The sequence below is a fragment of the Rhipicephalus microplus genome, chromosome 4, assembly GCF_043290135.1.
Source record: "Rhipicephalus microplus isolate Deutch F79 chromosome 4, USDA_Rmic, whole genome shotgun sequence".
Classification (NCBI taxonomy): domain Eukaryota; kingdom Metazoa; phylum Arthropoda; class Arachnida; order Ixodida; family Ixodidae; genus Rhipicephalus; species Rhipicephalus microplus.
The window spans coordinates 164,914,051-164,941,556 of record NC_134703.1 but is presented as its reverse complement, the minus strand read 5'-3'; the positions used below and the strand labels follow the sequence as shown (position 1 = coordinate 164,941,556).

Below are 27,506 nucleotides of genomic sequence, written 5' to 3'. Positions count from 1 at the left end.
GTTGATCTGAAAAACGAAACCTGCACTGGCCCCCATAGTGAATAATACGGTTTACGGAAACGCATAGATGTTTTCCAGGTATTTTCCTCACACAGTAGATTATTACTGAAAAAAATGCCGAATTCACGCATTAATCCCTAAAGTTGCGCATATAAAGCGTTCTTCCAACATCAAGTGCGTTTCACTAAAAAAAAAAAAAAACGTAATAGTCGGGGACTCAATAGTTAGGATTCTCTTAGGCATGTTAGTGGTACTATCTTGTATGAAAACTCACAGGGCGGCTATACTATATAACCATCACTTATCAGGAGCCTGCGTGATAAGCTTTAACTTTGACATTGATCGAATCAAGCAACACCCACTTTATGACAGATAGAAAAATAAAGTAATGGTGCAATAATGACTGAGATAAAACAATTTAAAAAATCTCATTCAGTTAAAATGCCCATAATTCGACATTTGCTGCACCGATAAACCTGAAACCCTAACTGTCCAATTCGATGCGGTTATGAACGAATACTACTAATTGTGCCTATATTAAAAGAGTACATTACGAGAGTTTATGGTTGAACGATATGATTCAGGCAAGTTCATGCGACGCAAACTGCGTTTTAAAATGGTCTTACTGTCTCATGATCCTGCATGAACATGTGGTGGCCTTCATACAGAACCGACCCATAGTGGTTACCGCTGGTCGTTCTTTGTTTAATGAATTCATTTCACTTATTCTTAGGAGCGAATAGAGTTTGTTTAAGACTATTTAAGCATATCCACCAGTGATTTTGGTGAACAAAGTCCTAAAGATCAGACGGTTGTAAAGATCAGAAGTAAAGGTAGGCAGCTTCCCCTACTGTCTGTCAGATTTACCGCAGTTCTTTCCGCGAGCCGCTCGTAACATGCAACTCACCGGAACTGAATGTGCCGTAGTGGGCCCTGAGTATGGCCTGCCACGTGTGCACCAGCAGTGCACCTCCTCGGGACACGATGACCGACGGCAGCTGGGAAGTGCACAACGTGCGCAGCAGGGGCGAGTCGACACTGTCGCCATCGTGAACAGTCACGTTCGAGTGGAGGCACTCGTTGGGTGGCAGGCTCAGGTGTGTGAGTGTCAGGCTCACTTGCTCGTCTGCGCAAAATGATTTAAATGAAGAAGTATGAATCAAAGCAGGCCAGGGCACTGTTGCTTTCAGTGTGCAAAAAAAGACCGATGAGTCACCTTCTGCCCTTTGATTTGGTCTTTCTTGTTTACATCTGTTGTTTTACCTCCCGGAAACCACGTGATTATGAAAGACGTTGTAGTGGAAGACTCCGAAAATTTCGACCACCTGGTGTTTTTCACCGTACGCTGAAACAGCACAGTACACTCGCATCTGTTAGCACCACGAAGTAAGGGTGGTGCCACCTGGCGGTAGGCCAGGGTGACGTCATGGCATGGACTCTTCGATGCCCGCCGCGACGTGCCTACATAACATGCACTCGCTTCATGCGCTTTTCCGCTGTTTGCGTGCGCTTTTTGCTTGTATCAAGCTGCAGATGAATGAGTAAAGCCGAATCGAAAATGTTCTTGATAAAACAATCAAAACTTTACGTTTGCTTGTATGCGATCACCAATGGTGCTCGCGCTCGGTAGTTGCTGAGTATGAAAGGGGTGTGCAGGTCTCTGTCGCGCTGTTGACCCCGATGATGGGCTCCATTACTGGTCACGGCAGCCGCATTCTGACTGATGTGGAAAGCGAGAACACGCTTCTGCTTAGATACGGAAAGCTTATTGCCGCGTAGTCATTTCGTGATTTTGATAGTCAAGAAACCATATCTACATTACTAGGTTCAGTTGTTCATGGGAGATTCCTTCAAGAGACATCAGAGTTTTACCTCCGTAAGCGTTATTTTTACCGGACTGAACAATGTATCTACGGAGAGCCCTTTTACTAGTGTACCAAGCCCCGTGTTTATGTGCAGTGTCGAGTCTCTAAAGTTATCACAAATGCACTCGCAGTATAGACTACCACCACAGATGTTGTAACTGTTTTCCTCGTGTACTTGCTCACTCACCACGTTGTCTAGTTTTATAATTTTCTCGCAATACTTTTGGTGCTTCATTTCAACGAAAATATTGGAGTCTGGTTGAGCGTGTGTACGGATTTTTATTTCATTATATTTGTCAAATTCTGTCTTCGTGCAGCATCGCAGCAATGGTGCTGACGCACTCGCAAGAACCTGCTTAGGTAGCCCCCTAATATATTAATTTTCCTAGCAGTTGATTACCTGTAGGTAGACATGGCGTAAAAGACCATTTGTTGCCTCATCGACGGGGATCTTGGGTCACATCGCTGACTGCATCATCACGAATTTCTCGCGTTTCTTTTGGAATCATTGCTATTAGCGCTGTTCCCACGTGAAGTGAACAGTACCATTTTTTACGTGATAGTATATCGGACCAGTATTTCTTAAAATAAGAATATATGACTACATAATTCCGGGTGACTGTTGATAAATAATTTGTACTTATGTTCCGAGTGAATGGACATCTTTACATTTTCGAAATCGTTGTGTGGGTGGCAGTATTATTTTGTTTGATTTCCGAATATGTTAAGTGACGCATTTCAAATACAGATTCATACAAAATGCCCAGTTGCAGATATTACTATTTTGTCAATTTTTCTAGAATATATCCTACTGCAGGCATAACTTGCACGGTAAACCGCGATATATTGAGTGAATTGAAAACGTCCTGATATCACTAGTGATACTTCGGCACCCATATGCTTTAATCCTGGAGTTTGCGCCTAGCTGCACTCACGCTAGCACAATTAAGCATGTTTCCTTTACTTATTTCTCGGTGTACGCGACGAAAACCAAGAGCATGTTCCTATCTGGTATCCCCATTTTCACAGCAACTCTTCTGTTCGTGCCCCGCCGCGGTGGTCTAGTGGCTAAGGTACTCGGCTGCTGACCCGCAGGGCGCGGGTTCAAATCCCGGCCGCGGCGGCTGCATTTCCGATGGAGACGGAAATGTTGTAGGCCCATGTGCTCAGATTTGGGTGCACGTTAAAGAACCCCAGGTGGTCTAAATTTCCGGAGTCCTCCACTACGGCGTCTCTCATAATCATATAGTGGTTTTGGGACGTTAAGCCCCACATATCAATCAATCAATCAATCAATCAACTCTTCTGTTCGTACGGGTGTTTGCTTGTGCCAAACTAAACTATGAGAACTTTCTGCAGCTTGTACAAATTTAGCTAGTTGTGAAACCTTCCACCTAGTACCTTGAGGTATATGCGTCACGACATTGTGGAGTAATCACCACCGTATCGCTAAAGAGTGCGTACACAACTGGCACAAAAAAAAAAAGATGACAAGCGGTAGCAGAGCAGACAAGTCCTTGCGGTGACGTCACATCGCCACAACCGCTGTGAGGACAGTGTTTGTTCTCAGGGCTAACAGCCTTTCGTCGTCATCGAAATGCGACCACTACGGCCGGGATTGAAGCCGCGTTCTTCGGGTCAGCATCCAAGCACCCCTATCAATCGCTGTTCTACCGAGGCAAACGTACTCTTTGTTGTCATCACTTCATTTAAATTAGGTACACCGCGAACTATGAATCTGCTTCCTATTACTACTTCACTTCCTGCAAGCCATATCCGGCTAGGTCACTTGATATATTGCATGGTGATTGATATTTTTTTGTACTGCTTTTAACAAGTCAATTGATTAATAATCGATTATTAATTTGCCAGTGTTTTGGGGAGCCTATATGTTCTTTAACGTATGGAGTAATTATTACGTGGTTCGAAAGAAGTGCACGGAAATACGTGACATTACAGAAGATAGCGTGTTGTGTACCTCAGATAAAACTAACCAAGCCCCGTGACACCAAACCACACGGATAAATTGGAGGGCCAATGATATTTTCAAGGAAATGCGAAAGAAGATCATAGAATTAATAAGGAAGCCAAATAAAACTTCGGTGGTTATCGAAGCCCGTACAAAGCACATAGACTATTTAACATAGTTGATTAGAGAAATAAAAGAAGATATTTGTGCCTCTTATTTATTATGTTTAAGTGTAAATATAGCGAATCGGAATGAGCAGAGTAAGATATATTATGCGAATTTCGTACTGGGAGACCAATATGTAAAGTTATCTGGAAATCTGGTCATGTTGACCAAATCATTTGCCTGGCTACAAGAGCTGACGATTTTCGAATCATACAGTGCCATTGGAAACTAACAGGCTGTCATGCCATATTTTACTCGTACATAATGTGACGGGTAAAAATCACGATAACCTACGTATAGCGAGATAATTTATTTATTTATTTATTTGGGCATATTTACAATACGCCTACAAAGGGGGCAAAATGAGAGTGTTGGGTTACTCTGCTTTTGCTTTCCAGGCAGGTAGAGCAAAGCAACACATAGAAATATTTAATACCATACGTACCAAAAATGAATAAAGGAGAAACACTGCAACAATGAAAAATAATATCCGATTCAAACAAAGCGGTTCCTATGCGACAAGCACCAAATACATTATCAACCAGCACTATTAATACATAGAAATTTAAGTGTATTATGAAAAACACTAAATACAATAAATATAATACATGCTACAAATATTTTCAGCACGTTCACCCTAAAATTTTGTTCTAACAATTACACGGGTATTCACTTCTTAAATTGTCTAATGTTTTTAGCATATACTGCGTAAGCAACGACCCCGTAAATCTTGCTGCACAACTGAATAATTTGGTTATCAATTGATTGCACACTATAGTGAGTCAGACACATTGGCCCGACCAACGCAACAATACGCAGAATATATGTAATATCTATGCTTAAGTACGTATAAGAAAAACTTTGAAAGTTATCTGTAATTTTTTCATAGCTCAACATGACTAGTTGTACCCCATAGAACTCTAGGCATGATAGTACGTTATATACACAAAAAAGAGACATATTTGTGGTGACCGAGGTAGTTAGCAGACGTAGTGCGCCTTTCTGAAGAATAACAATACTTTCACTATTTGTTTTGTTACACGTACCCCAGACTAGAATACAATACGTGATTTGTGAGCGGATAAAAGAAAAGTACAGCTGCCGTTTAACGCTCCCTGGAAGTAGATGGTGCAAGCGTCAAATTGAACTTATAGACCTTGTTGCCTTTATTTGAAGGTTATTCAGATGTTCGGACCAACTAAGGTAGTTTTGAAAACATACGCCGAAAAATTCAATTGCTTTCCCTGTACAATATTTCTTTAGAAAATGAAAAAAAAGTACAAAAATGCAGGTCTATCTTTTTGTTCGAAGAGCATAAATTAATTTTTTTATATTCAGTACTAACTGGTTCACTGTAAACCACAATTTTAGTTCATCCAACCACAAATTTGCAGTTGTCTCAATATCACACAGATCTAAACCAGAAAAGAACACATTAGTATTATCGGCGTACATGACTATGTTTGATGTAAAAGAAATGCTTACCATGTCGTTGATGAAGAGTATACAAAGTGAAGTACCAAGTATTGATCCTTGCAGAACCTCATACCTAATTATACCTAAGTCAGACTTAAAATGATGAAGTTGTACATATAGTTTTCTTGCCCGGAGGTAGCGTTATAGTTTTCTTGCCCGGAGGTAGCTTTTCATTAGGTCAAGCACAATTCCGCGTATTCCATACATTTGTAGCTTCTTAATTAATATGACATGTTTTATTGAATCAAAAATCTTACGGAAGCACGGACATATTCCTATAGTGTAAAGCTTTCTTTTTTCGAAGTTTTGAAGAAAGCTATACTTAATACGAAGTAGCGCAGTCATTCTAACTGGTTAAAATCTACAGTGTTCTCACATTATAGCCCTGTTCGCTGTAAAATAATGGAGCGTCTTATTTGTGAAGTGTTCCGCGACCTTTGCGAAAAACGTTATTACGGATATAGGGCGATGATTTTGAATTTTACTTTTCATACCTCTTTTAAAATGATCGTTACACAATCTCTTTTGATGGCACATAAAAAAAATTCCCAAGAAAAGGATAATGTTGCATATGTAAGTGAATAGAGTGATAATCGAACTAATAATTGTCTTGATAGGTGTTATGACAATGCCATCTTCGTCTGGTGAAATGTTCTTTAAGGAGCATACGGCAGTGGCTACTTCTTTTTCGATACCGGTGATAAGAGCACTGAATTAGTGAATGAACTTTGGACATAGCAATCGGCTGGTTTACGATCAGACACTTGCGTCATATACTTGATGATCCTGCAGCCAGAAAGTGAAGGTTAAATTTATCCTCTAGTGCCTTGCCACTTATGGCGAATGTTGCTTATTTGTATATCGCGAGGAACGGTGGCCTGATTTTTTTCTATCAATTTATACCGTGAGTTACAAACTATTTTTTAGTTATCATTGTAAAAACTTGTAGACATAGAAATCTATTTTCGCTTTCTTTAGGTGTTTAGATTGTTTCAGAACGTTTCAAACTCCGCGAGATTGTTATTTTTGTGTTCAAGAAATGCAGGAAAAGTTTTTTTCTTCCTTTAACCGTTTAGTAAGTGCCGGTGTAATCCACCCCTTTGTTGCTCTCCTGTGTTTCTTTACAACAGCGTACAAAAAAGCAGCATTGTGGCCACCAATTGTCGCCACAAACAGTTTGTACGCCTGAGGTGGATCAGGTTTTCGATACAAGTCATCCCCGTAGCAGGCAATGCTCTATCGTGAATATTTTGGCACGACATCCACACCTGCGCATTGCTTTACTATCAAGTTCACCATAGCAGGCTGCGAAGACTAGCCATTTTTTGGCGGAACGGTCAGTGAGCGTACTTGGCTGCGATGTACGGATGATCCATGAACACTCGGTGTCGGGACTGTAACGTGGATACTCCTTCGTGCTGAAAACTCCTCCGATGTCCGCGTTCAACGTAGCTCCACAACCTGCATTGAGAGGTGAAGAACGCCAGTGTTTTACCGCGTACAGACGCCACACGCTGGCCAGGCGGCGCTACAAAAAAAGAAAAAAAAAGAAAACCCTGCCACCGGTACCTTCATCACCACAGCCCTGGCGCTAACTGAATAGTTCACGGGTGTCAAACTTAACTGAGGTCGGCGTCCCACAATTCAATCTTGCAAGGGCTTGAGTCAATGGAGGGGGGGGGGGGGTTCTATTTCAGTACACGCTACCATTTGAACGAAAACGTGTCTCACATCTCGTGTAGTGAGTCATTTTTCGAGAATAGCTGGCCTCAGGATTCCAACATGTCGATACCCATCTCCAATATGACAAAAACAGGGAGGCTGACTCTGAAATACAGCGTTGTTTCACGACAACCTATCAGCACACGGTGACCGCAGATAGTGCCTTACGAAAAGAATGCGTTAGCCCTATCATGCCTGAGTGGCTCACGAACATACATGCTTATTAAGATAAAAAAATATACAGAATGAACATGTGTGAGTCGCGGGCCCCACGTGAGAGGTTCATGGCCCACAGGCCACGTGTTCGAGACCCCTGGGAAAGCACAATCGCCCGCCAACGAATGTGCATCGGCCAGAGCATAAACCCCTCCCTCGTTTGTGTCGAGGTACGGTTTTCTGAATATCAAGGATCCAGAGAGCTTCTTACGCCATTCCACGCTGCAGAAAAGTAGGAAGCTCATCATAGCCAACTGCGGATACAAACTGTGTCAAAAGAAGTTCAAGCTGTTTTGGTGCGGTGCAACTCGCCAGTACAAGCGAGCATCACACAACATCTAGTGTGTGGAAGCCCTCGGATGTATGCTTTTTAGCTGACAGCTTTGAATTTGGGCATATGCATAACGCCTAAATGAGCGACGAAGTATGCAGTTGACCAATTTAGTTAGCTATGCATCATGCGATCTGTAGTACAAAACTCGCTTTTTCAGAGATAAATGGCTCCGGAAATTTCCGCTTTTTCAGTCGCGATCTGCAATTATCTCAAGCGTCCTATGAGTTGGGCTATTCTATTACGATTCTAAATTGTTATGGTGGTTGCTACGGTCCGTTTTAGGGGCGTATAGCGACACCCGTTTGTCGCGCGTCCCGTCGTAGTATGTAACCAGTCTTACGCTTTGACCTGCACACATTTTGACCTCCAAGGTGGTGCCGGTGAGAGATTACTTCTGTGCGTTGTTGAACAACAAAAAATACTGCTCAATGTACATGCCAATAGCTGATAATGGGGTATGAGAAACAGGAGCATTCAGCTTTTAGTTAATGTGCACGCTGCGATTCCCATTAGCAGCCATTGCATGTACATTGAGCACTATCTGAAGGGAAAGGGTTGCTACGTTATACCCGCTGGGTGTAACCACCTTAGTTTTAGAAAGGCTTAGCGAGGGTTGAGCCGCAGTGCCATGAATACAATGAACTAGTATATACCATGAATGAACTCGAGGTGGTTAAAGATTGGAAGTAGACACGAAGCAAAAGCTTAATTCTCCTGTCTCTCATTCGCCATTAGCAGCCATTGGCATGTACACAGAGCACTATCTGACAAGAAGGGGTCGCTACGTTATACTCACTGAGCGTAACTCCTTGGTTTTAGAAACGTTTAACGAGCGTTGGGCCGCAGTGCCATGAATGCAATGAACTAGTATATACCATGAACTCGAGGTGGTTAAAGGTGGGAAGTAGACCCGAAGCGCAAGCTGTTAGAAAGTGTGCGTGTGCCACCTCTCGTTTAGTCCTTAGAATGTTCGCCGGATGGCGGTGTTTCTATATGGGGAATATATGATGAAAAGATGCGAGATGGTGGTACTTGGAGTGTTGAATAGATGGACGAACGGACACGCAGACAGATGCATGAATTGACGCATGAACGGACGCAGGGGCGGATGCATGGACGAACGCAGGAACGGACGCACGCACGGACGGGCGGATGGACGTATGGACGGTCGCACAGACGGAGGGAAGCAAGAACGAATGGACGGACGAATGCTTCGCCCCACTCTCCATCATTCACTCCGTGGATATGCTGCCATTTTTTTTTATGTAATGTGAATGAGGATACATGCGTGTCCACTTTCGCGGTGTGCAGCATGATGCGAAACGAATGCAAAAGCCACCTTACTTCTGGTTATCGTGGAGGCCGCTGGCAAAACGATCTTAAATGTGGTGCACCGACACACACCATATTAAATGACCCTAAAATACGAACAGATGCTCGCATGCTGCTCTCCGTACCTTTTCTATATCTACAACATTTGTCATGACGTCACCTGTACATCGAGAGTAACAGACGCTGTCACTTGGCGAATAAGGGCCTGCTTTTGAAAGACGATGGGCGAGCTTTCTGCCCTTCAACCTAGAAGGCTGAGAAATGGTACTTGGACAGGTGGACAGAGAAGCCGACGAACGCATCCTAGCGAAAAAAAAGAGGGAAACGAGGAAACGAGTGTAACTTCGCCACTAAGACTTGTGCCCAACTGCAACGCCTCAACAAAATTTTGACCTCTGGACGCTTAAGCGGCCCTCTAAGCTAAATCACTGTTCTGCCCTCGCCAGTTGCCCCTGGTTCTACATCAAAGTGTGTGAGGGAGCGGGACTTCGTACTGTGTGTTTGGAAAAAGTGCTTAACGATTTAGAGGACTCGGTACTCTACTATGGGAGAGCTGAAAGCCGTCCCTGAAGCCATGGAAAAATTCGCACTGTGTGTTTAGAAAAAGTGTGCAACGATTGCGAGTACTTCGTACTCAACTATGGGAGAGCAGCCTGCCGTCCCGATTGGTCATTAAGTCATTCAGCATTTGAGCCCAGTACCTCTCTGAGAAGTGGCGCCCAGTGTCTTGCAAAAGTAGGGAGCCTTCATCCATGAAACGGACGTGGCGCACACATGAAGACTCCTTTTGTAAAACTTCACAGCCAGACGTCTGTTTAGAAAGAGTGGTTAAAGATTTAGAGTATTGGGCACTCTACTATGAGAGAGCATAAAGCTTTCCCGGGGGCCTTCTGTAGATCATGAACACCTCACCTACGCTTAACTATAATTTGGTATGGGGCCTGGTGAGTGGCCCTTTCCCATGCTAGTGCGCCTATCGCAAAAACGAATTACAGATACAATGTATTGGGAGCACAGCACGTGACCTCCTTTCTCCTTGAAAGCTTTTAGTGCTGATAGTGTGAGCAGGCCTCACGGAAGGAAAAATGTCAATTTAGGGCGAAATAAAGCTCATAATTTGATTTCAGACATCTGTTCTCTGTGCTGCATTTACATAGTACGCTTACATTATTATTACATCATACACTAACACCAGAGCAAACATCACCTTCAGTAGTTAGGTCTGCCGCGATTGCACGTAGTTGTCTTAATAATTTGTACATAACAGATGTAATACACGAGATTTCTTTCATAATAAATGTACTTCCGAAGAAGTTGGTGCCTCTATAACTTAAGCAAGACAGGTAAAGTTGATATCTCTCATGTCATCTGAAGCAGTATCCTACAGTGGGCTGCTTAGGATTGGACTTTCTGTGAAGCGCTGCGTTTCTCACGCGAATGTAGCGACCGTATGACCTGCTGCCCAACCTGGCTGAGAAACTCGGTTCGTGAAAGAGATATCTCAAAGGTTCACTTGCCAGTGGTGTAGTGTGCCTTAAAGCCCTTTCCAGCCGAGACTCCAGAAGCCTTCATTCTCAAACGAAGTTGATTGGAGGAGCTGGTGATATTCACTTGATCCGGAAGTGAGTTCCCACAGTGACGCAGCAGCAGTCTGTCACCGCCGGCGCGCAAGTTGTCGTAAACCTGAAACATGTACAGCGATAGTAGTCCAGTTCCATCGTGGCGTTTTTGTAACACTACGCCAGTAATAATTTTGCACTAATAACAGTTTTGCGGAAACAACATCTTCTGATGTCATTTAACCATATGGTGTAGTAGCGCAATTTTCACGGGGACGAAGAGGACAAGAACACACGAACACACGACCCACGCGAGTGTAGCGTGTGTCGTGTGTTCTTGTCCTCTTCGTCCCCGTGAAAATTGCGCTACTACACCATATGGTTAAATGATGTCTCACCAACTAGCCCAGCTCTCAACCCTACTGATCTTCTGATGTGTTACGTGCCAGAATCATGAAGTGCGTCATAGAGCGGAGGACACCTGGCATTTAGACCATGTGGTGTTCTTGAAATTGCGCTCCGATCTAACTGTAAACAGGTTCTAATTATTGCACCCGCATGTAAACGCGACCACCCCTTGAACCCGGGGCCTAAGACGTGAAGAGGGCACAAAGTAGATAGTGTTGGAGGACAGCGACAAGCAAACACACACACACACACACACACACACACACACACACACACACACACACACACACACACACACACACACACACACACACACACACACACACACACACACACACACACACACACACACACACACACACACACACACAAATCACTGTTTCTGCGTGCTTGGCGCCTTCTCTTATTCCTCGTAGAAGCTCTAGTCCTTCTTTATTAATGAAAAGCATGATAGAGAAAAAATTTATTAAAAACTTGGTGAGTTACTTCAGGCATGGCATGTTGCCCCTAGCTGTAACAGATAAACTAAATTAAACAATTCTTCTCGCAGTGCGAACGTGACTCAGGAGACTACATAGCGGTACTCACGGCCAGGTAGCTGTCGGAGCAGTTTGTGCTGGCAGGCATGCTGAAGTCGAGTATCTGAAGATTGACCACATGACCCTGAGCGACGCGTATCTCCCATGTGCAGTCGTCCTGGGCGTCGTAATTCTCCGGATATCCGGGGGACGTGATGTCCGCCGATGGCGTCGAAAAGCGGCCACCGCAGCCTCGTCGGTCGAAACGGTACGTGGCGCGGAAGCCCTTGCCCTGAATCGAGACGTCGCTGCGAAAGTGCACCGTCATCGTACCACCGGGCGATATCAGCTCACTGACGCGGCTGGAGGCGCTGCAGATCTCGGCAATCTTGGGTGACGTGAGGTCAGGCCCAGCGTACACCTACGACGGCAGATTCAACATCACGTCAGCATCAGTACGAGATGGCGTGGAAACGAGCAAGACAAGTAAATGGACGCTGCCCTTTACCACATAGAAAAACACCAAAATGTCGATGATGCGCCAGCCACACACGTATATTTTTTCTATTTATGGCTTCACGGCCTTAAGTATTGTAACGTTATTTTGGAGACTCATAATTAATGATGGAGAGCTGCTGCTATCTTAACAATAGTTGTCACGATTTAACGCCCCAAAACCGCCAAATGATTATTATGGCCGTGGTAGTGGTGGCTTCCGGAAGCTTTGACCGTCTTTTGTCTATACCGTGCCTTTCAATCTGAGGACAAGGATATTGAGCTTTTTCCCTCCTAAGAAATTCCGGGAGCCAGGATTCGAACTCGCTACCTCCATGTTAGCGCTTAAGCACCATAACCTCTATAAACCACGTGGTGGGTGACTGGCCCTTCGGAATACCGTAATATAACAATACAGTCACGCAATCATTGCAGATTGTCATGACATCAGCATATATCTTCTCATCACCAATGTAGCCACCGAACGGATAAAGTGGTGGATTGAGTAATTTTTACTGTATATCACATTATACTGGCGTTTAGGTTTTTATTCGTAAAGTATGAATGCTGAGAATACCTCTAAAAATGATCGTGGTGTCAGTCATCATCATCATCATCATCATCATCATCACCACCACCATCATCATCATCAGCCTGACTACGTCCATTGCAGGACAAAGGCCTCTCCCATGTTCCACCAATTCACTCGGTCCTGTGCTTGCTGCTGCCAATTTATACCCGCAAACTTCTTAAACTCATCTGCCCGCCTAACCTTCTGTCTCCCCCTAACCCACTTGCCTTCTCTGGGAATTCAGTTAGTTACCCTTAATGACCAGCGGTTATCCTGTCTACGCGCTACATGCCCAGCCCATGTCCATTTGCCCTTCTTGATTTCAACTATGATATCTATAACCCCCGTTTGTTCCCTAACCCACTCTGCTCTCTTCTTGTCTCTTAAGGTTACACCTACCATTTTTCTTTCCATTGCTCGCTGCGTCATCCTCAATTTAGGCTGAATCCTCTTTTTACGTCTCCAGGTTTCTGCTCCGTAACTAAGTACCGGCAAGATACAGCTGTTATATACCTTCCTCTTGAAGGATAGTGGCAATCTACCTGTCATAATTTGACAGTCTTGCCAAATGTGCTCCACCCCAATCTTATTCTTCTAGTTACTTCAATCTCGTGGTTTGGCTCCGTGGTTTTTACCTGCCCTAAGTAGACATAGTCTTTGACAACTTGAAGTCCACTATTACCTATCTCGAAGTGCTGCTCTCTTCCGAGGGTGTTGTACATTACTTTCGTTTTCTGCAGATTAGTTTTAAGACCCACCTTTCTGCTTTCCTTGTCTAACTCCGTAATCATCAGTTGCGATTCGTCCCCTGAGTTACTCAGCAATGCTATGTCATTGGCGAAGCGCAGGTTACTGAGGTACTCTCCATTAACTCTTATCCCTAACTGTTCCCATTCTAAGCTTCTGAAAACCTCCTGTAAGCACGCGGTAAATAACATTGGGGGGAAAGTGTGTCTACCTGCCTCACACCCTCCTGTAGCTAGTGAACTTGGTCTGCCTATAGAGTCGTCGACGAGAGGTCTCCCGGATGTCTAGGGGCCTAACCACATTTATATAGATTTTTTTTCAAATGATTGTGTATCCATCCATTCAAGGTTGGCGACATTCCTTTTTTCGGATGCGGAATTCAAGGATATCGAAGGGTTCGACAATATAAACCTCAAAAAAGATCCCTAGCCGTTGAAAAATCACACTTCTTCTGCATCTCAGTTTTCAATCATATCAAAATCATTGCTTTCAACGTGTTGCACCGACATTTCACATAATCACTACAACGTGATTTCAGTAACACCAGTCCCATCACACTTACCCTGACAAAATCGAAGGGACATCCACTGCTTGACTCGAGGTGCATGTCTTCGAAGGACAGCTGCACGCGTTGTCCAAGTGGTGCCTTGATTAGCCACAGGCATTCCGTGTTCTTGGGGTAGCCGTGCGGGTAGTTGGGTGTCTCGATGGTTCCCATGCGCTTGACCAGCACGCCGCCGCAGCCTCTCCAGGCGTACTCGAGTCGGAAACCCCGTGAAGAGACGCTGCCGTCGGTTACGTACTGCACTGTGACGATGTTCTTCGAGGACACCACGAGACTGGGCAGCGTTATTTGGCCGCAGAAACGACCCAGCCGTTTCCGACGGCCATCGGAGTCCGTCTCGTTTATCTGCGGAATGAACCGTTCAACCCGCTTGAGATTGCAATGCGGGCTTGTTGGTACATACTTGAGTAACAACGGTAGCGCGAGAAAACGAGACACAAGAAAGTAACACTGAGACACACAGGTGCGCTGTGTGTATGTCGCTGTCTTACTTTTTTGCACTACCATTGTTATTCACGTAGAACTTCGTTGAAACGCTATAGCAGTGGAACATATATTTTCCCAGTAAAGTAAAAAGTTGGGCGAGTTGGTGCTGGTTCATGATGATAAGGGGCGCGAAAAAAACGACACACAACAGAGAAGAAGTACACGGGACGACGCGCTACTAGCAACTGGAATATTTTATTCAGGAAACACCATTTATACCGCAGTGACATCAAATTTAACCCAACGAATCGACCAAAAACTAAAAATACATGCTCAGCATGCCTAAAAGTAACGTTGCAGATAGGCTATCTCCCCTTCCTGCAGACAGATAGAGGGGTGGCTGATGCAATCAGGCCCCTCCCTCTGGATAAAGAGGGCTTCTATAATCTCCCTCTCCGCTGAGCCCCTGTGCCTGTAGATTACAGTTGTCTGCTCAAATACCGGCTTACAGTTACCCTGATCGCATCCTCTGCAATGCATCGCCAGATGCGTGAACGGCCTTCCTATTAAAGAGCTGCTGTGCTCTCGCAACCGCACGTTGAGGCATCTACCAGTTTGCCCTATGTATGCCTTGCCGCACGACAGTGGTATTCTATATACAACACCACGTGCGCAAGGAACGAACTGCCTTACGTGCTTAATGGCACATCCTCTTTTTCCACACTGCTTTGGCCTACCTGTCTTCTTACCAACCGCTGAGCAGATGCGGCCCACCTTGTTTTCTGCGGAGAACACGAGATCCACCCCATACCTCGAAGCCACTCTCTTAAGGCCGTGCGAAAGCCAGTGGATATACGGGATTTTTGACACTCTTTTTCTTCCCTGCGGGACATTCGTGTCTAGGCCTGTCCCAGGCCGTTGCTTAATGGACTTTTTTATTTTTTCGCAAGCAGCAGCTAAGACACTATCAGGAAACGCCGCGTCTCTTAGTCTTTCCACCTGCGCGAAAAAACTTGTCTCCATAAGATGTGGGCATGATCTGTCCAACGCCGTTTTTAGGCACGTCATGGCAATGCCATTTTTTACTAGGCGAGAGTGCCCAGAGCTGTAATCAAGAAGCGGCTTCGCGGTCCTAGGGGAAAACATCCAACACACATGTTTCTGTTGGAATGACAGCTGCAAATACAGAAAACGCAGCTTTCCATTCTTCGGCATATATTTTCCGATGTTTCATTCAATCAAAATTTATTACAATTGTCATCAAATTGGACATCACCACGCTTTTGTTACTGACCCGACCGACGAGTTGACACAACGGTAAGGTCGAAACGAACGTATGTCAGACGTCAATGTACTATTGCCTTTAAATGAATTCACAAGTAGATTATTTCTATCTGTCGGGCTTACCATCCTGCTACAGAGCCAATAAATATGCTTTAAGCTGGTTAAACTGACAGCGAATCATTCGTTCTTTATGCGATATAACTACTGCATTTACTTGCTGGGACAAGGCTGCCCGTCTTGGTAATTTTTATTGCTCGGTACTGCAGTTGGCGTTGTATTGAAAGTTGTGATGCTTCCTCGCTTTGTTCTATATTTAAGCAACTCTATTTTGTGTTGCCTCGTATATATAAATTGTGATATTAAAACCCACCTTTTTTACTCTGCTCTCTCATTATTAAGCTTTCGGAACCTGAAGTGTTACGGTCTGGCCAGGAGCATACTCATTTTTTGCTGTGAACTAAAGATGATACAGACCCACACAAAGGTTGCCTTCAAATGCAGTCGAACTCAAATTATGCAGTAAATTATAGGCTATGTAACAGAACGCGATTCGTACAATTACGTTTAGTCTTCTATTATATTCAACTCGTAAGTTGCAAACCACAACCCGCCTGTCAAAACTTTCGTAGGGCGCAAATGTACATATGTACACACATAAAGGCTCTCTTGGAAGGGCAGATAGTTGAGAAAACTGCTTTTATTAGTAAACCGAAAATTATATATGGTGACTTACCGAGTGAAGGACGCCAGCTTGTACCAACACCGAAATCGCTTTATTGCATAATATTTAAAGCTACATTGGGCGCAGAGGTTAGCGTGAAAAGGAAGGGTAGCAAGATAGCGCGAAATTGAACAAAGGAACGCTTGGGCTCCAAACCAAGGAGTGCGCACAAGTAGATTGTATACATAAATACACTTTGTATACATGAATATTGTGTAGGGCATTCTGATAGACCATTGTTCAACCGCTAGCAGTAGCAAGTCGTATTTTATTAGGCTCATTATTAGTCGTATTTTATTAGAAGTCATTAGGCCTTCCCTCAACATGCGTCTGAATTTCTCTCTTCAAAAGAACAAAAACATATGTGTGCCATAGGGCATTCTTAATGTCGAGTGGTAAAAAATAAATAAAAAACAAGCAGTTCAATGTAATTCTGCCCCCCCCCCCTATACATATACTCCATTATAGATGTTGACTCCTAATGTTTTTTAAAAGACCTACTTGTGACATGATCGCTTGGTGTTCCATGTATGTGGTGTGTTAACCAAGAATATTATGTGGCTCGCTGATACATTTTCTGCACCAAAAAGTTCTCTTCCTTTTTTCGTTTGAATCGCATTTTTTAAAATTTCCTGAACATGATGGCAACATCAAACGGGAAAATTTTGACCACAAAAACAGGACAATCACAAGAACGAGATTGACAGCACAGGAACGAGATAGGTAGGAACATTCTTTTGTACTCGCACTACCACGAGGACACACTTATGCGGAGCCTGCAGTGAACTTAGAAATACCTCATGTAAGGTTATTTTGTCACATTTGACGGAAGCATACTTTACTTTACTGACCTGTCGTTTTAGGAGAAAATACATTTTAAATGCTTTAATGCTGCGAGTTATTTTCTATATTTCATTTGTATATTATAGATCTAGTGAAATGCCAGGTTCGCAAAAGGAGCGGCCAGGATTCGAGACTGGTTTGATAACGAATACATTGAGAAAAAGTTTCCACCTGAAATATTGTTTTAGTTTTTGTGGGAATTCCCAACTGAGAATTTTTTTTCCTTTTGAGACGCTAAAATGTCTCTTAAAATCTAACTCAACAAACCGAACAGCCCGTCTTTGTATTCTTTTTAAAGTGGACACATCGCATGCCTCGCACTTTCGTTGCTACTGGTCACCCGCCAACCATTGCGCAAGGCTGCGGACTAGCCGAGCCGCCTGTGGGCAACTTTTCCTCGTTGTACTCAATTTCACAAATTACACATCGTAAAAATAAAACTTGACTTGATTGAATTTATCACAATAAATGGGTGTTAAAATAAAGTGCGCACTCACATACAGTATAGGTGGTGTGCTTAATTAAGGAAATTTTGTAGGTGATGACCGATGACACGGCTAGTATTTGGCGATAGATGCGAGGAACCTTCGAGAGACAGCTGACGGAAGCTAAATAATCACGGGTATTTACGATGGTTACACTAATGACAGCCTCTAAGCACGCGTTTGGTTGGGAGCATAGAAGACGTTACCTCCACATAGTCGTAGGTGCAATTGTTATCGTGTTCCAGTTCGAAGAAGGAGAAGGCGATGGAGATGTTGTGCCCCGTGAACGCCTCGATGGTCCAAGTGCAGTTGGCGTTATGTGGCGAAGGTTCTGGGTAGTTCGGGCTCTCGATGACGCCATGGCGCTTGTTGACGATATGGACGTTGCAATCTGCGCACGCGCGTTATGAGCTTAATGAACACTGAAAAATGACTTTCCTCTTATTAGTAAACTACTTTCACTCTACCGAAGTCAGCAAGCTTGCCGCTAGACGGCAATGGGTAAGCCAGAAAGCCAGAGTCACTGGAAAAACTTTCAGAGTACCGCTAAAGTAGGCTGCACGTGGGCAACATTGAGCAGCGGTGGCAATTTCCCTTCCAGGCTATACGAAGCGTTGCTGGCAGGCGTGGAGACCAAACCGATCTTTCTGCCTCGATGCCGTGTTAAGCTAATCTAAACTGGAATATTTGTGTGTGTTTCTTCAAGATGATACTAGAAGCCATTTCTAGCCACAGACGATTATGAATGAACTGCACAGTAAGCAGCGTGATAGTGAATGCAAGGTGCGGTGAGTATCGCCATGTGCTCGCAAAGTTCCTTCATGGGCATCATGGTTTCATCAGTCTGGTCTTGCCACGAGTGTGTTCAATCGGTACGGAGGTGTATGTCTTCGACTTCACGCAAGAGGCTGTTAATTTTCTACATTAGGGGAACATTGCATGTTTGCGTTAACATTGAAGTCTGCTGAATGTGCAGTCGCTGTTCAGGTTCACTTCACAGCGCTATGCAATGTTGCTCTCGGCGGAACTTGATTCTGTGTCTGTACGAGTCTTTCTTCACGATGATATAAAAGGTGATTTCCAGTTATCGATGTTTTTAACTAGACGGCGTGGTGTGACAGTAAAAGTAATGTGTGACCAGTGTTGCCGTGTGCTCAATAACTCTCTTCATGGCTTCACCAGACTCGTTTCGTGTCACGGTTGTGCTTGCTAGGTACTTAGGTGAACGTGTTCAGTGACTTCCCGCAAGACGCCATTTACTTCTTCACTACGTGAGAACTTGCGTGTTTGTGCTGACTTTTGTGATGTGCTAAGTGTGTAGTCGTGTGTTCAGGTTCACTTCACAGCGCTCGATAGCGTGCTTTGATCGATCGCTGAATTATACCTTGCTCGCGTACCTTGCTTGCTGTTCCGCTTATTATGTGTAGCAGAAGTGGTGTCTCTACAATCGTTGGAAATCGTGCGCGACGCAATTATGCCTCGGCTTGGAACGCCAGCAGCTCAACGTATGGGTCAATATGCTTGCGGCAGCTACTCATCTATTTTGTTTGCGAAGAAAACTGTAGAAAATCAGCGGGCTATTTTCTAAAGCTCTTGTTGTCTACCGATGCTGTCAAGGCACATAGTTGGAGAAAACCGGATGTAATCTAGGGCCTGTTTTTGTAAACAGTGAAAGGGTCTATAGAAAACGCGCTAGAATAAAATGCAGGTGTTCATGCCACCTTAAAGTATACCCTCCCCAAACACAGCGATGTCACTGATTTTGATGGCGTCTACTAGGTTCTATACGTAATTCCTAACAAGAAAAATTAAATACGTTCTGGTCTGGTGGATCCAAAGACTAGCCATACTAATATACAGGAAGTTTCGGTGAGTCAATGTTGTCGAAATAGAAAGTATACTTTGAAATCCGTAACAGGAAGCACAAATTTCGGAGCGAAATTTGAAAATAAAAAATTGACCTAAATTTACCTGTCTAATAATGAATATACGATGGTGCAATTAATGACATTAGAGTCTCCACACATATCAATCTCAAACACAATGAAATTGAATTAAGTCGACCACTTTAGGGATTGTTTAAAGCATCACATCAATTTCTCCCATCGTATAGCGAAATGATCACTCTCAGTTGAAAAGGTAATAGTTTTGTAGAAGAGTATATTGTACAGAATTATTTGAAATGCTCGAGAACTGCAAAGAAATTATGCTATATTGGCATAAGTTTTATGACCTCATGAAAACAACAACAAAAAAGACACAAAGGAACGCCATAATTTTTTATTATTAAATTTCTTTTATTCCAGGGCATTTTCTGTGCAGTCAGCGACTAAAGACTGAAACAGCCTGAGGAGGCCCTTGCCCCCGTTACATTCATGCAACGATTTTTAAAAAACGCATACCATAGTGTGCACATTATATCAAAATTTAGGTAGCGCTCAATAGATAGTCAAGAAAACTGATAAGAGGACGTCGATATTTTATGGTTAAAAAAGAAGGTACATTGCATATGCACATAACAACATAATTTACCTAGAATACATATTTGTAATTAATAGGGTTTACAATTACAAAGGAGTCAAAAACACCAAAAATTAATTGGATGATTGAGTCAATGTGTTTGCTATGCTCTTAAACAGGCGCGTTTCGTAGCGAGTGCAAAGAAAATATAATCATAAATATGTTTGACGAGGAAGAAAAAAAAGTACCGGACTTTTTTTGCCTTCCAGTTTTCAGGACTAATTAAAGGGGAATGTGCCATGTATACTTGTTTACTTTCGTACGTGTATGCTTTGAATACTTTCTCAGTCACTTGAGCGAAGGACGCAAATCTAGACCTTGAGTAGTGGTGAACTTACCGGTGGAGTACACGACATGAAATCCCCGACCAGCTGTAGAGGCGTCTGTGCGGAATCGTAGGAACATGTCGTTGCCGGTGGACAGCAGTTGTCCCGGTCTCTGCTGATCATTGCATAGCAGAGCGAGCCGACTGTTGCGATCTGATGCACCGTCGAAAATCTGCGTGCAGGCCGTGAGGGTCTTTAGTGAAGGCCGGACGCCGCGGTTCTTTTAAGAGCGACAAAGCGGACAAGCAGGCATGACGACCTTGAGATGGTTTGGCTAATCAATTAGATGAGCAACAAGCAGAGCTAGCTAAAGAAGCAAGCTAACGAAAGAGAGTAGCTATACAGAATGCGAGTTGGGTTTTTATTACGATTAGCAAATCCTGGGAAACAGACAATGCAAAAACACGCGTACTTTTAAACTTTAATGATTGTTATAGGTTAGTTTACGTCTTTCAGAAGCCCCTCACTGCGCAGGCCAATTTGTCATAGCTAGTGAAATGCACTCGCAAAGCAAAATGTATTTCAGCCATAAAGATGACTTTGATGCTCATGATTGTAGCTTACAAAGAAACAATTTCTAGCTCTACAGGATGTGCCAGCTGACTCGGGGCAAGCTAATTGAAATATTACCGATGACGTATAGATGCGACCAATAGAGTTTTGTTAGTATCTTGCATAGCGGTAATTTTAGGTGTCAACCATGAGTTAATAAAAAATGTTGTTTACGCATTACATTCATCATTTGCGAAATTGCTAAACTTTCAACATCGCATGATATATCGCATTCAAAAGCATTTTACCGAAAAAAAAGGCTCTATGTCTGTTTTTAGTTCATTTCAGAATCATCGTTCCAAGCCGAAAAAATGAGGGCCAAAATTTGATCAAAAATGAAGAATGATGAACAGGAACTTGTGTTCCTTCTTATGTTAACATCAAGAAGTTCAGAACACGCCACTTGTGATGACAAAACCATTTAAATAAACAAATATCACTCGATAGGCCCTAGTTACCACGACACTTTGCATTTCCGATGAAGGCGGAAATATCGCAGGCCCGTGTGCTCAGATTTGGGTGCACGTTAAAAACCCCAGGTGGTCAAAATTTCCGGAGTCCTCCACTACGGCGTCTCTCATAATTATATGGTGGTTTTGGGACGTTAAACCCCACAAATCAATCAATTACCGCGACACTTTCTCTTAAAGGAACCGACAACTGCCCCACATGAAATGAGATGACTGCATGGATGTAAAAATTGTCCCTCATAGTGACTCCAACAAGCTGTATTTTTCTTGTTAGAAGTGGAGCTATATTTTTATTTGTTCATTTAAAATTGTGAAATTAGCCTGTGGCACCACCTGGGGAGACAAACTTTAATTATCGCAGCTGCTCTGTAACGTGACCATAAACTAATGTACGAAATCAATTATTTTTGTTGTTGGTATTAAAATAGTGTTTGTTTCTCTCCTTTTTTGGTAAAAGCCATTACTACATAAAAATGTACTTATAGACCTGCGTTAGTAGGGCGCAATGAAGTGAGCCTTTCTTGGCAAGATGTAATGATCCCGCGCTCGCCAGCTCGTCTTGAAAAACTTTTTTTACGTGCACATGAAACCATTCACGTAGTTTCCAGGTTGCTAAGATTTTGGAGTGATGTGGTTTTTTTTTACATACACGTAGTCTCAGAAATGGCGCGCAGTGTCGTTTTCGGTGGCTTGATTTAGCTCGTGAGTCGAGAGACGGGACAAGCCATCCGCGACACAGGCGCATCAACCTTGGGCGCAAGGACACGCAACGCGGTTAAAATACAGAAAAGCTGTGTAAAGCCACATCGTCTCATTGTAACGGCCTGTTATTTTCAGAAAATAGATGTAAAGCTCAGAATAAATGTAGTTAAGCATAGTTACTGGACCTCTTGAGACAAACAAAACAATGACACCATGCACAAGTCACCAGAAGGGCTACCGGCATCGCTATCAGTTCTCAGCGTTGCTGGACAAAAAGCGTGTCGGTTTTCATATAAAAAATGGCAGCATATCCACGGGGTGAATGATGGAGAGTGGAGCGAAGCATCCGTCCGTCCATTCGTTCTAGCTTCTGTCTGTTCGTGCGTCCGTCTGTGTGACCATCCGTGCGTCCGTCCGTCCGTCCCGGCGTGCGTCTGTTCGGGCGTCCGCACGTCCATCCATGCGTCCGTCCTTGCGTTCGTCCATGAAACCGCCCCTGCGTCCATCCATGCGTCCATCCGTCCATGCAGCCATCCGTGCGTCCGGCCATGCTTCTGTCTGTGTGTCCGTTCGTCCATTTAGTCCACACTCCAAGTACCACCATCTCGCATCTTTTCATCATATATTCCTCATATAGAAGCACCGCCACCCAGCGAATATTCCAAGGACTAAACGAGAGGTGGCACACGCACTCTTTCTTACGGCTTGCGCTTCGTGTCTACTTCCCACCTTTAACCACCTCGAGTTCATGGTATATACTAGTTCACTGTATTCATGGCACTGCGGCCCAACGCTCGCTAAACATTTCTAAAACCAAGGAGTTTACGCCCAGCTAGTATATCGTAGCAACCCTTTCTTGTCAGATAGTGTTCAATGTGCATGCCAATAACTGCTAATAGGGAATGAGAGACAGGAGAATTCGGCTTTTAGTTAACGCGCACGCTGCGAATTTTTTATTGTTCAAGAACGCACAGGAGAAATCTCCCACCGGCACCAACTTGCAGGTCAAAACGTAAGACTGGTTATGCACTACGACTACGACGAGGGACGAACGGGTGCCACTTTAAGGAGCTTCGCCCCTAAAATACTGCTCATAAAATAACTACATGCTTTTGGAAGTAACTACTGCAGCTGCGAATACTGCGAAGGGTAGGCTTTCGGTCGCATCAAAAAAAAAAAAAAACTGGGTTGAAAAAATTAGTTGTCGGTCCCTTGAATGCTGCGCTCCAGTTGCTGAAATTGTGTGTTGCCGACAGCAGATGGGATTAGGCTCTGCGTATAAGAGTTCTATTAAACATTTATTTCCTTGTGAGCAGCGAGAAATCCAGAGATGAAACAGAAGTCCTATAAAGTCATTTTTTCACATACTGAAAGTCAGAAATTTTCATATATTGTTTCACCCAATTTGAATTTACTGACAAATGAGAAATATTAGAATCACGTCATTAACATGTGAATACGAAGTGGACTGAAAAGCGATGTTATGAATAGCCACGAAATCATCATGCAAAATTAAGAAACGAAGAACCGATTTGAGCAAACTTCAGTTTCTTTTATTTTGCGTAATTTGTTTTCCAGGACCTAATGATAGTCTATATAGAGCAAGATCGTTTGCATGAGAAGAAATCACCACTTCATTGCACGCGATATAACAAAAAAAATTAAGGTAGGCGCAAAAGTGTTGGAAGAACTAGCTGTACTCTGCGCAGGTCGAATGTTCCTGAAGCTGCGCAGCAAGCTATTTGAAGTTGGTCCTAAATCTCTCACTAGTTGACCAACTGCTAATGCATCGCATTGAGAACGAACGCAACATCGTGTCATACGCCGTAGAACACAAACAGGCTTAACGTTCTCTGTTACAATGACGTGAACAAAATTACGCTAGCGAAAGGCTACTTAATTTTAGCATCAGTAACGCTAAGGCTGGTCCAGAAAGTAAACAAAACTTAATTTCGTTTGCTCCCTCGTTTGTGAAACCACTTGCCCCAGTGAAAGTAGACTACGATCTTTGAGAAATATTATGATGACTTGGTCTCTATATCACATGGAATATCGTGCACGTACGGACACAGCAGGATTACAAATGCTATCGAGACGGTACACAACCCCTGCCTACTCTTCAGGACATCGAAGTAAACAAACGACGGAGGCTCGGACACGAGTAATTAGAAACTAAAAAAAGTTTTTATGCGGGAGGCTGAATCAGTTTAGTTAAGGATGGTTAGCAGGGCTGAACGGGTCTGATGACGTCCGCCAGCACCCACTCTCGGACACCAGCTGTCTTGAAGTGTCGCACACGTAGGACCAATCAGGGTATATTCGTTAATTAGCCGTCTTAGCTGCCTAACGAATGCAGGACACTTTTGAATAGGTTGTCCAAGTCTTGGAACCACAAGAAGCACACGATAGACTGTCCGATAGTCATTGATGATATAGGCACTTTAGTACCTATACCGTCATACCCTTGAGTGATTACACTGACACAGAGCGAACCGTGCGTTTTCGTGCGATTTTTACACCGTCTGGGATAACAGTTTCTGAGAATCAACACAAATAAATACCCCGTGAATCATTAAGTTGTGCGAGGGGAAACTTATCGGAGAAAAACACGGGGAAACGCACGAATCAGTTAAATATTTTTTAAACCAACCTAGTGCGTAAAAGAACACGACACTGCAGCGAACTAGGTGACGTTAATGCTCTTTGATGCCATTTTTTTCCTCAATCGTTTCAATACAGTAAAAGAACGCGCATGTAATCACCACTTTCCTACCTGTTTCAAAACTTCGCAGGGAAAAATATTTTGCCCTGTTTTTGATTTTGAGAGGGGGGCAACCAATTATTTAAAAGCGCCTGGTACTTGGTCATAATTCAAATAGTGTGCATTCTTTATAATAAAGAGAGTTGTGTGAAGCTGCTGTGTCGTGTGTTGTACTTATTGTGATTGTGACTTATTATGTGTGGGTTGTACTTTTTTGCTCTACCCGCTTAAAAAAAGCATAACCAATTCTAACATGCCCAAATTTAAATCCTCGTGAAATGAACTTTATCTCTCAATAATTTTGGCAGGTGAGGATCATGTTAAGGCGTCAAGAAAACGAGTTACGTACCTCCAGTGCGTCGTACCGGCATCGTATGTGTCTTTCGATGTCCATGTCGACGACGGCGAGAGAAATGCGTGAGCCCTCGTTGGCGTGTATGTTCCATCTACACTCGGCGTGGTGGCCGTACGGCTGCGGGTAGTTGGGCGACACGATACTGCCGGTGGCGCCGCCCGTAGTACCACCGCAGCCTGTGCAGTGAAGTCATCACAGTTCGAATTCTCGTACATTGCGAAACTAGTTGAGTCACAAATTCTCGCTGATACGTGAAACACTGCTGAGCCGCTTCAGCAGCTTTTAAGAGAGGTATTTAGCATATTTTTTTTTCAGGCCGAAGTATTTCCAGGGCAGAACAAACATTTTTAGGGATCTTTTCTGGTGAAGAGACCACTGAAAAGCACAAAGAAATAAAGAAGGCTGTAAGCACAACAGTTTTCACAGGATAACCATGCCCGGTATACTGGACACCAGGATTCAATTGTTGCACATGTGGGTACACACGCACAGCTCTCTTCCTTGAAAGAGTGCTGCTTTTGGTCCCGTCAGAGGGTTAATCATCTTATGAAACACAAGCATGTTTTATTTTGACCCCAGAAAAAGCCTCTGATGGTTAGCTGTTGCACGTAACATTCAGCAGCACAAAAGAAAAAAAATACCGACAAGGGAGCACGTCTAGCGTTCACAAGTGAACTTCATCAGAAGCCACTTCCTCCTCGTGCTTTATGCGTTTGATAGATTCTTATCATGTACCAGCTTCATTTTTGTATGAGAGGCATTTCTTAGCAAGCTTCGGCGACTTTGAGCGTATCTATCTGTCTATCTATCTATCTATCTATCTATCTATCTATCTATCTATCTATCTATCTATCTATCTATCTATCTATCTATCTATCTATCTATCTATCTATCTATCTATCTATCTATCTATCTATCTATCTATCTATCTATCTATCTATCTATCTATCTATCTATCTATCTATCTATCTATCTATCTATCTATCTATCTATCTATCTATCTATCTATCTATCTATCTATCTATCTATCTATCTATCTATCTATCTATCTATCTATCTATCTATCTATCTGTCTGTCTGTCTGTCTGTCTGTCTGTCTGTCTGTCTGTCTGTCTGTCTGTCTGTCTGTCTGTCTGTCTGTCTGTCTGTCTGTCTGTCTGTCTGTCTGTCTGTCTGTCTGTCTGTCTGTCTGTCTGTCTGTCTGTCTGTCTGTCTGTCTGTCTGTCTATCTATCTATCTATCTATCTATCTATCTATCTATCTATCTATCTATCTATCTATCTATCTATCTATCTATCTATCTATCTATCTATCTATCTATCTATCTATCTATCTATCTATCATCACCTAGCCGCCTACGACTTTTAGCTCTCCTGGCCGTTTCGATAATGGTAGTGATACCAAACTTGGTATGACATAACATGACCTTATGGCGACCATAACCTACTAGTCATAACATGAAAATCATGGCATGTATGTCGAATGTCATGATTTACATGGCATGGTCTTGCTGCTCTTGCGTTGGTTTCACTCACGTGATATGTTGCAAAACTGGTGTGGTATGACATGGCTGCGTGGCAAACACAAGCGACAGACCCTAACATCAAAATCATGAGACGCGTGTCATGTAAAAACATGACTACATGCTACGCTAATGATGTGCTCACGGCCGTTTCGCTAGCTTTACATGTACCAAATTTGGTATTACGTGACGCGAGTGGACGACATAGGTAAATGACACATCCAAACATGACAATCACAACATGCGTGTCTTGTAACAACATGACTTCATGTCACACTCTTGATGCGCTCGCGGCCGTTTCGCTACCTTCACATATACCGAAATTTGGTATTACGTAATGTGAATGAATGACGAAGGTATGTGACTGATGCAAACATGATAATCATAAGATGCGTGTCATGTAAGAATATAAATACACGCCACACTCAAGGCGCCAGTACACTTCGACGTGAGCCGGCGCACGTGTGTGCCGGCGTTGGTTTTATCGCGTCACGCCGCTGATGTAATGCAAGCCACCAATATCCCCCTAGTAGAGATCAGTGGATCTGCCCATTGACATGTCGCATTTCGCGCCGGTTGTCACCTGGCCGCGCCGAC

General features: G+C 43.4%; 1 protein-coding gene across 2 annotated transcripts in view; it reads right to left on the bottom strand.

Moving 5' to 3' along the window:
• LOC119172937 (cubilin) overlaps window positions 1–27,506 on the bottom strand; it is a 284,534-nt gene that overhangs the window by 105,885 nt on the left and 151,143 nt on the right. For both annotated transcript variants that reach the window (XM_075893824.1, XM_075893825.1), the window contains exons 27-34: window positions 25,382–25,563; window positions 20,560–20,719; window positions 17,908–18,092; window positions 13,940–14,287; window positions 11,635–11,985; window positions 10,597–10,762; window positions 6,826–6,936; window positions 908–1,126 (exon numbers count right to left, since the gene is read on the bottom strand). In XM_075893824.1, coding sequence (XP_075749939.1) covers window positions 908–1,126; window positions 6,826–6,936; window positions 10,597–10,762; window positions 11,635–11,985; window positions 13,940–14,287; window positions 17,908–18,092; window positions 20,560–20,719; window positions 25,382–25,563 — 1,722 coding nt within the window. The remainder of the gene's footprint in view (window positions 1–907; window positions 1,127–6,825; window positions 6,937–10,596; window positions 10,763–11,634; window positions 11,986–13,939; window positions 14,288–17,907; window positions 18,093–20,559; window positions 20,720–25,381; window positions 25,564–27,506) is intronic.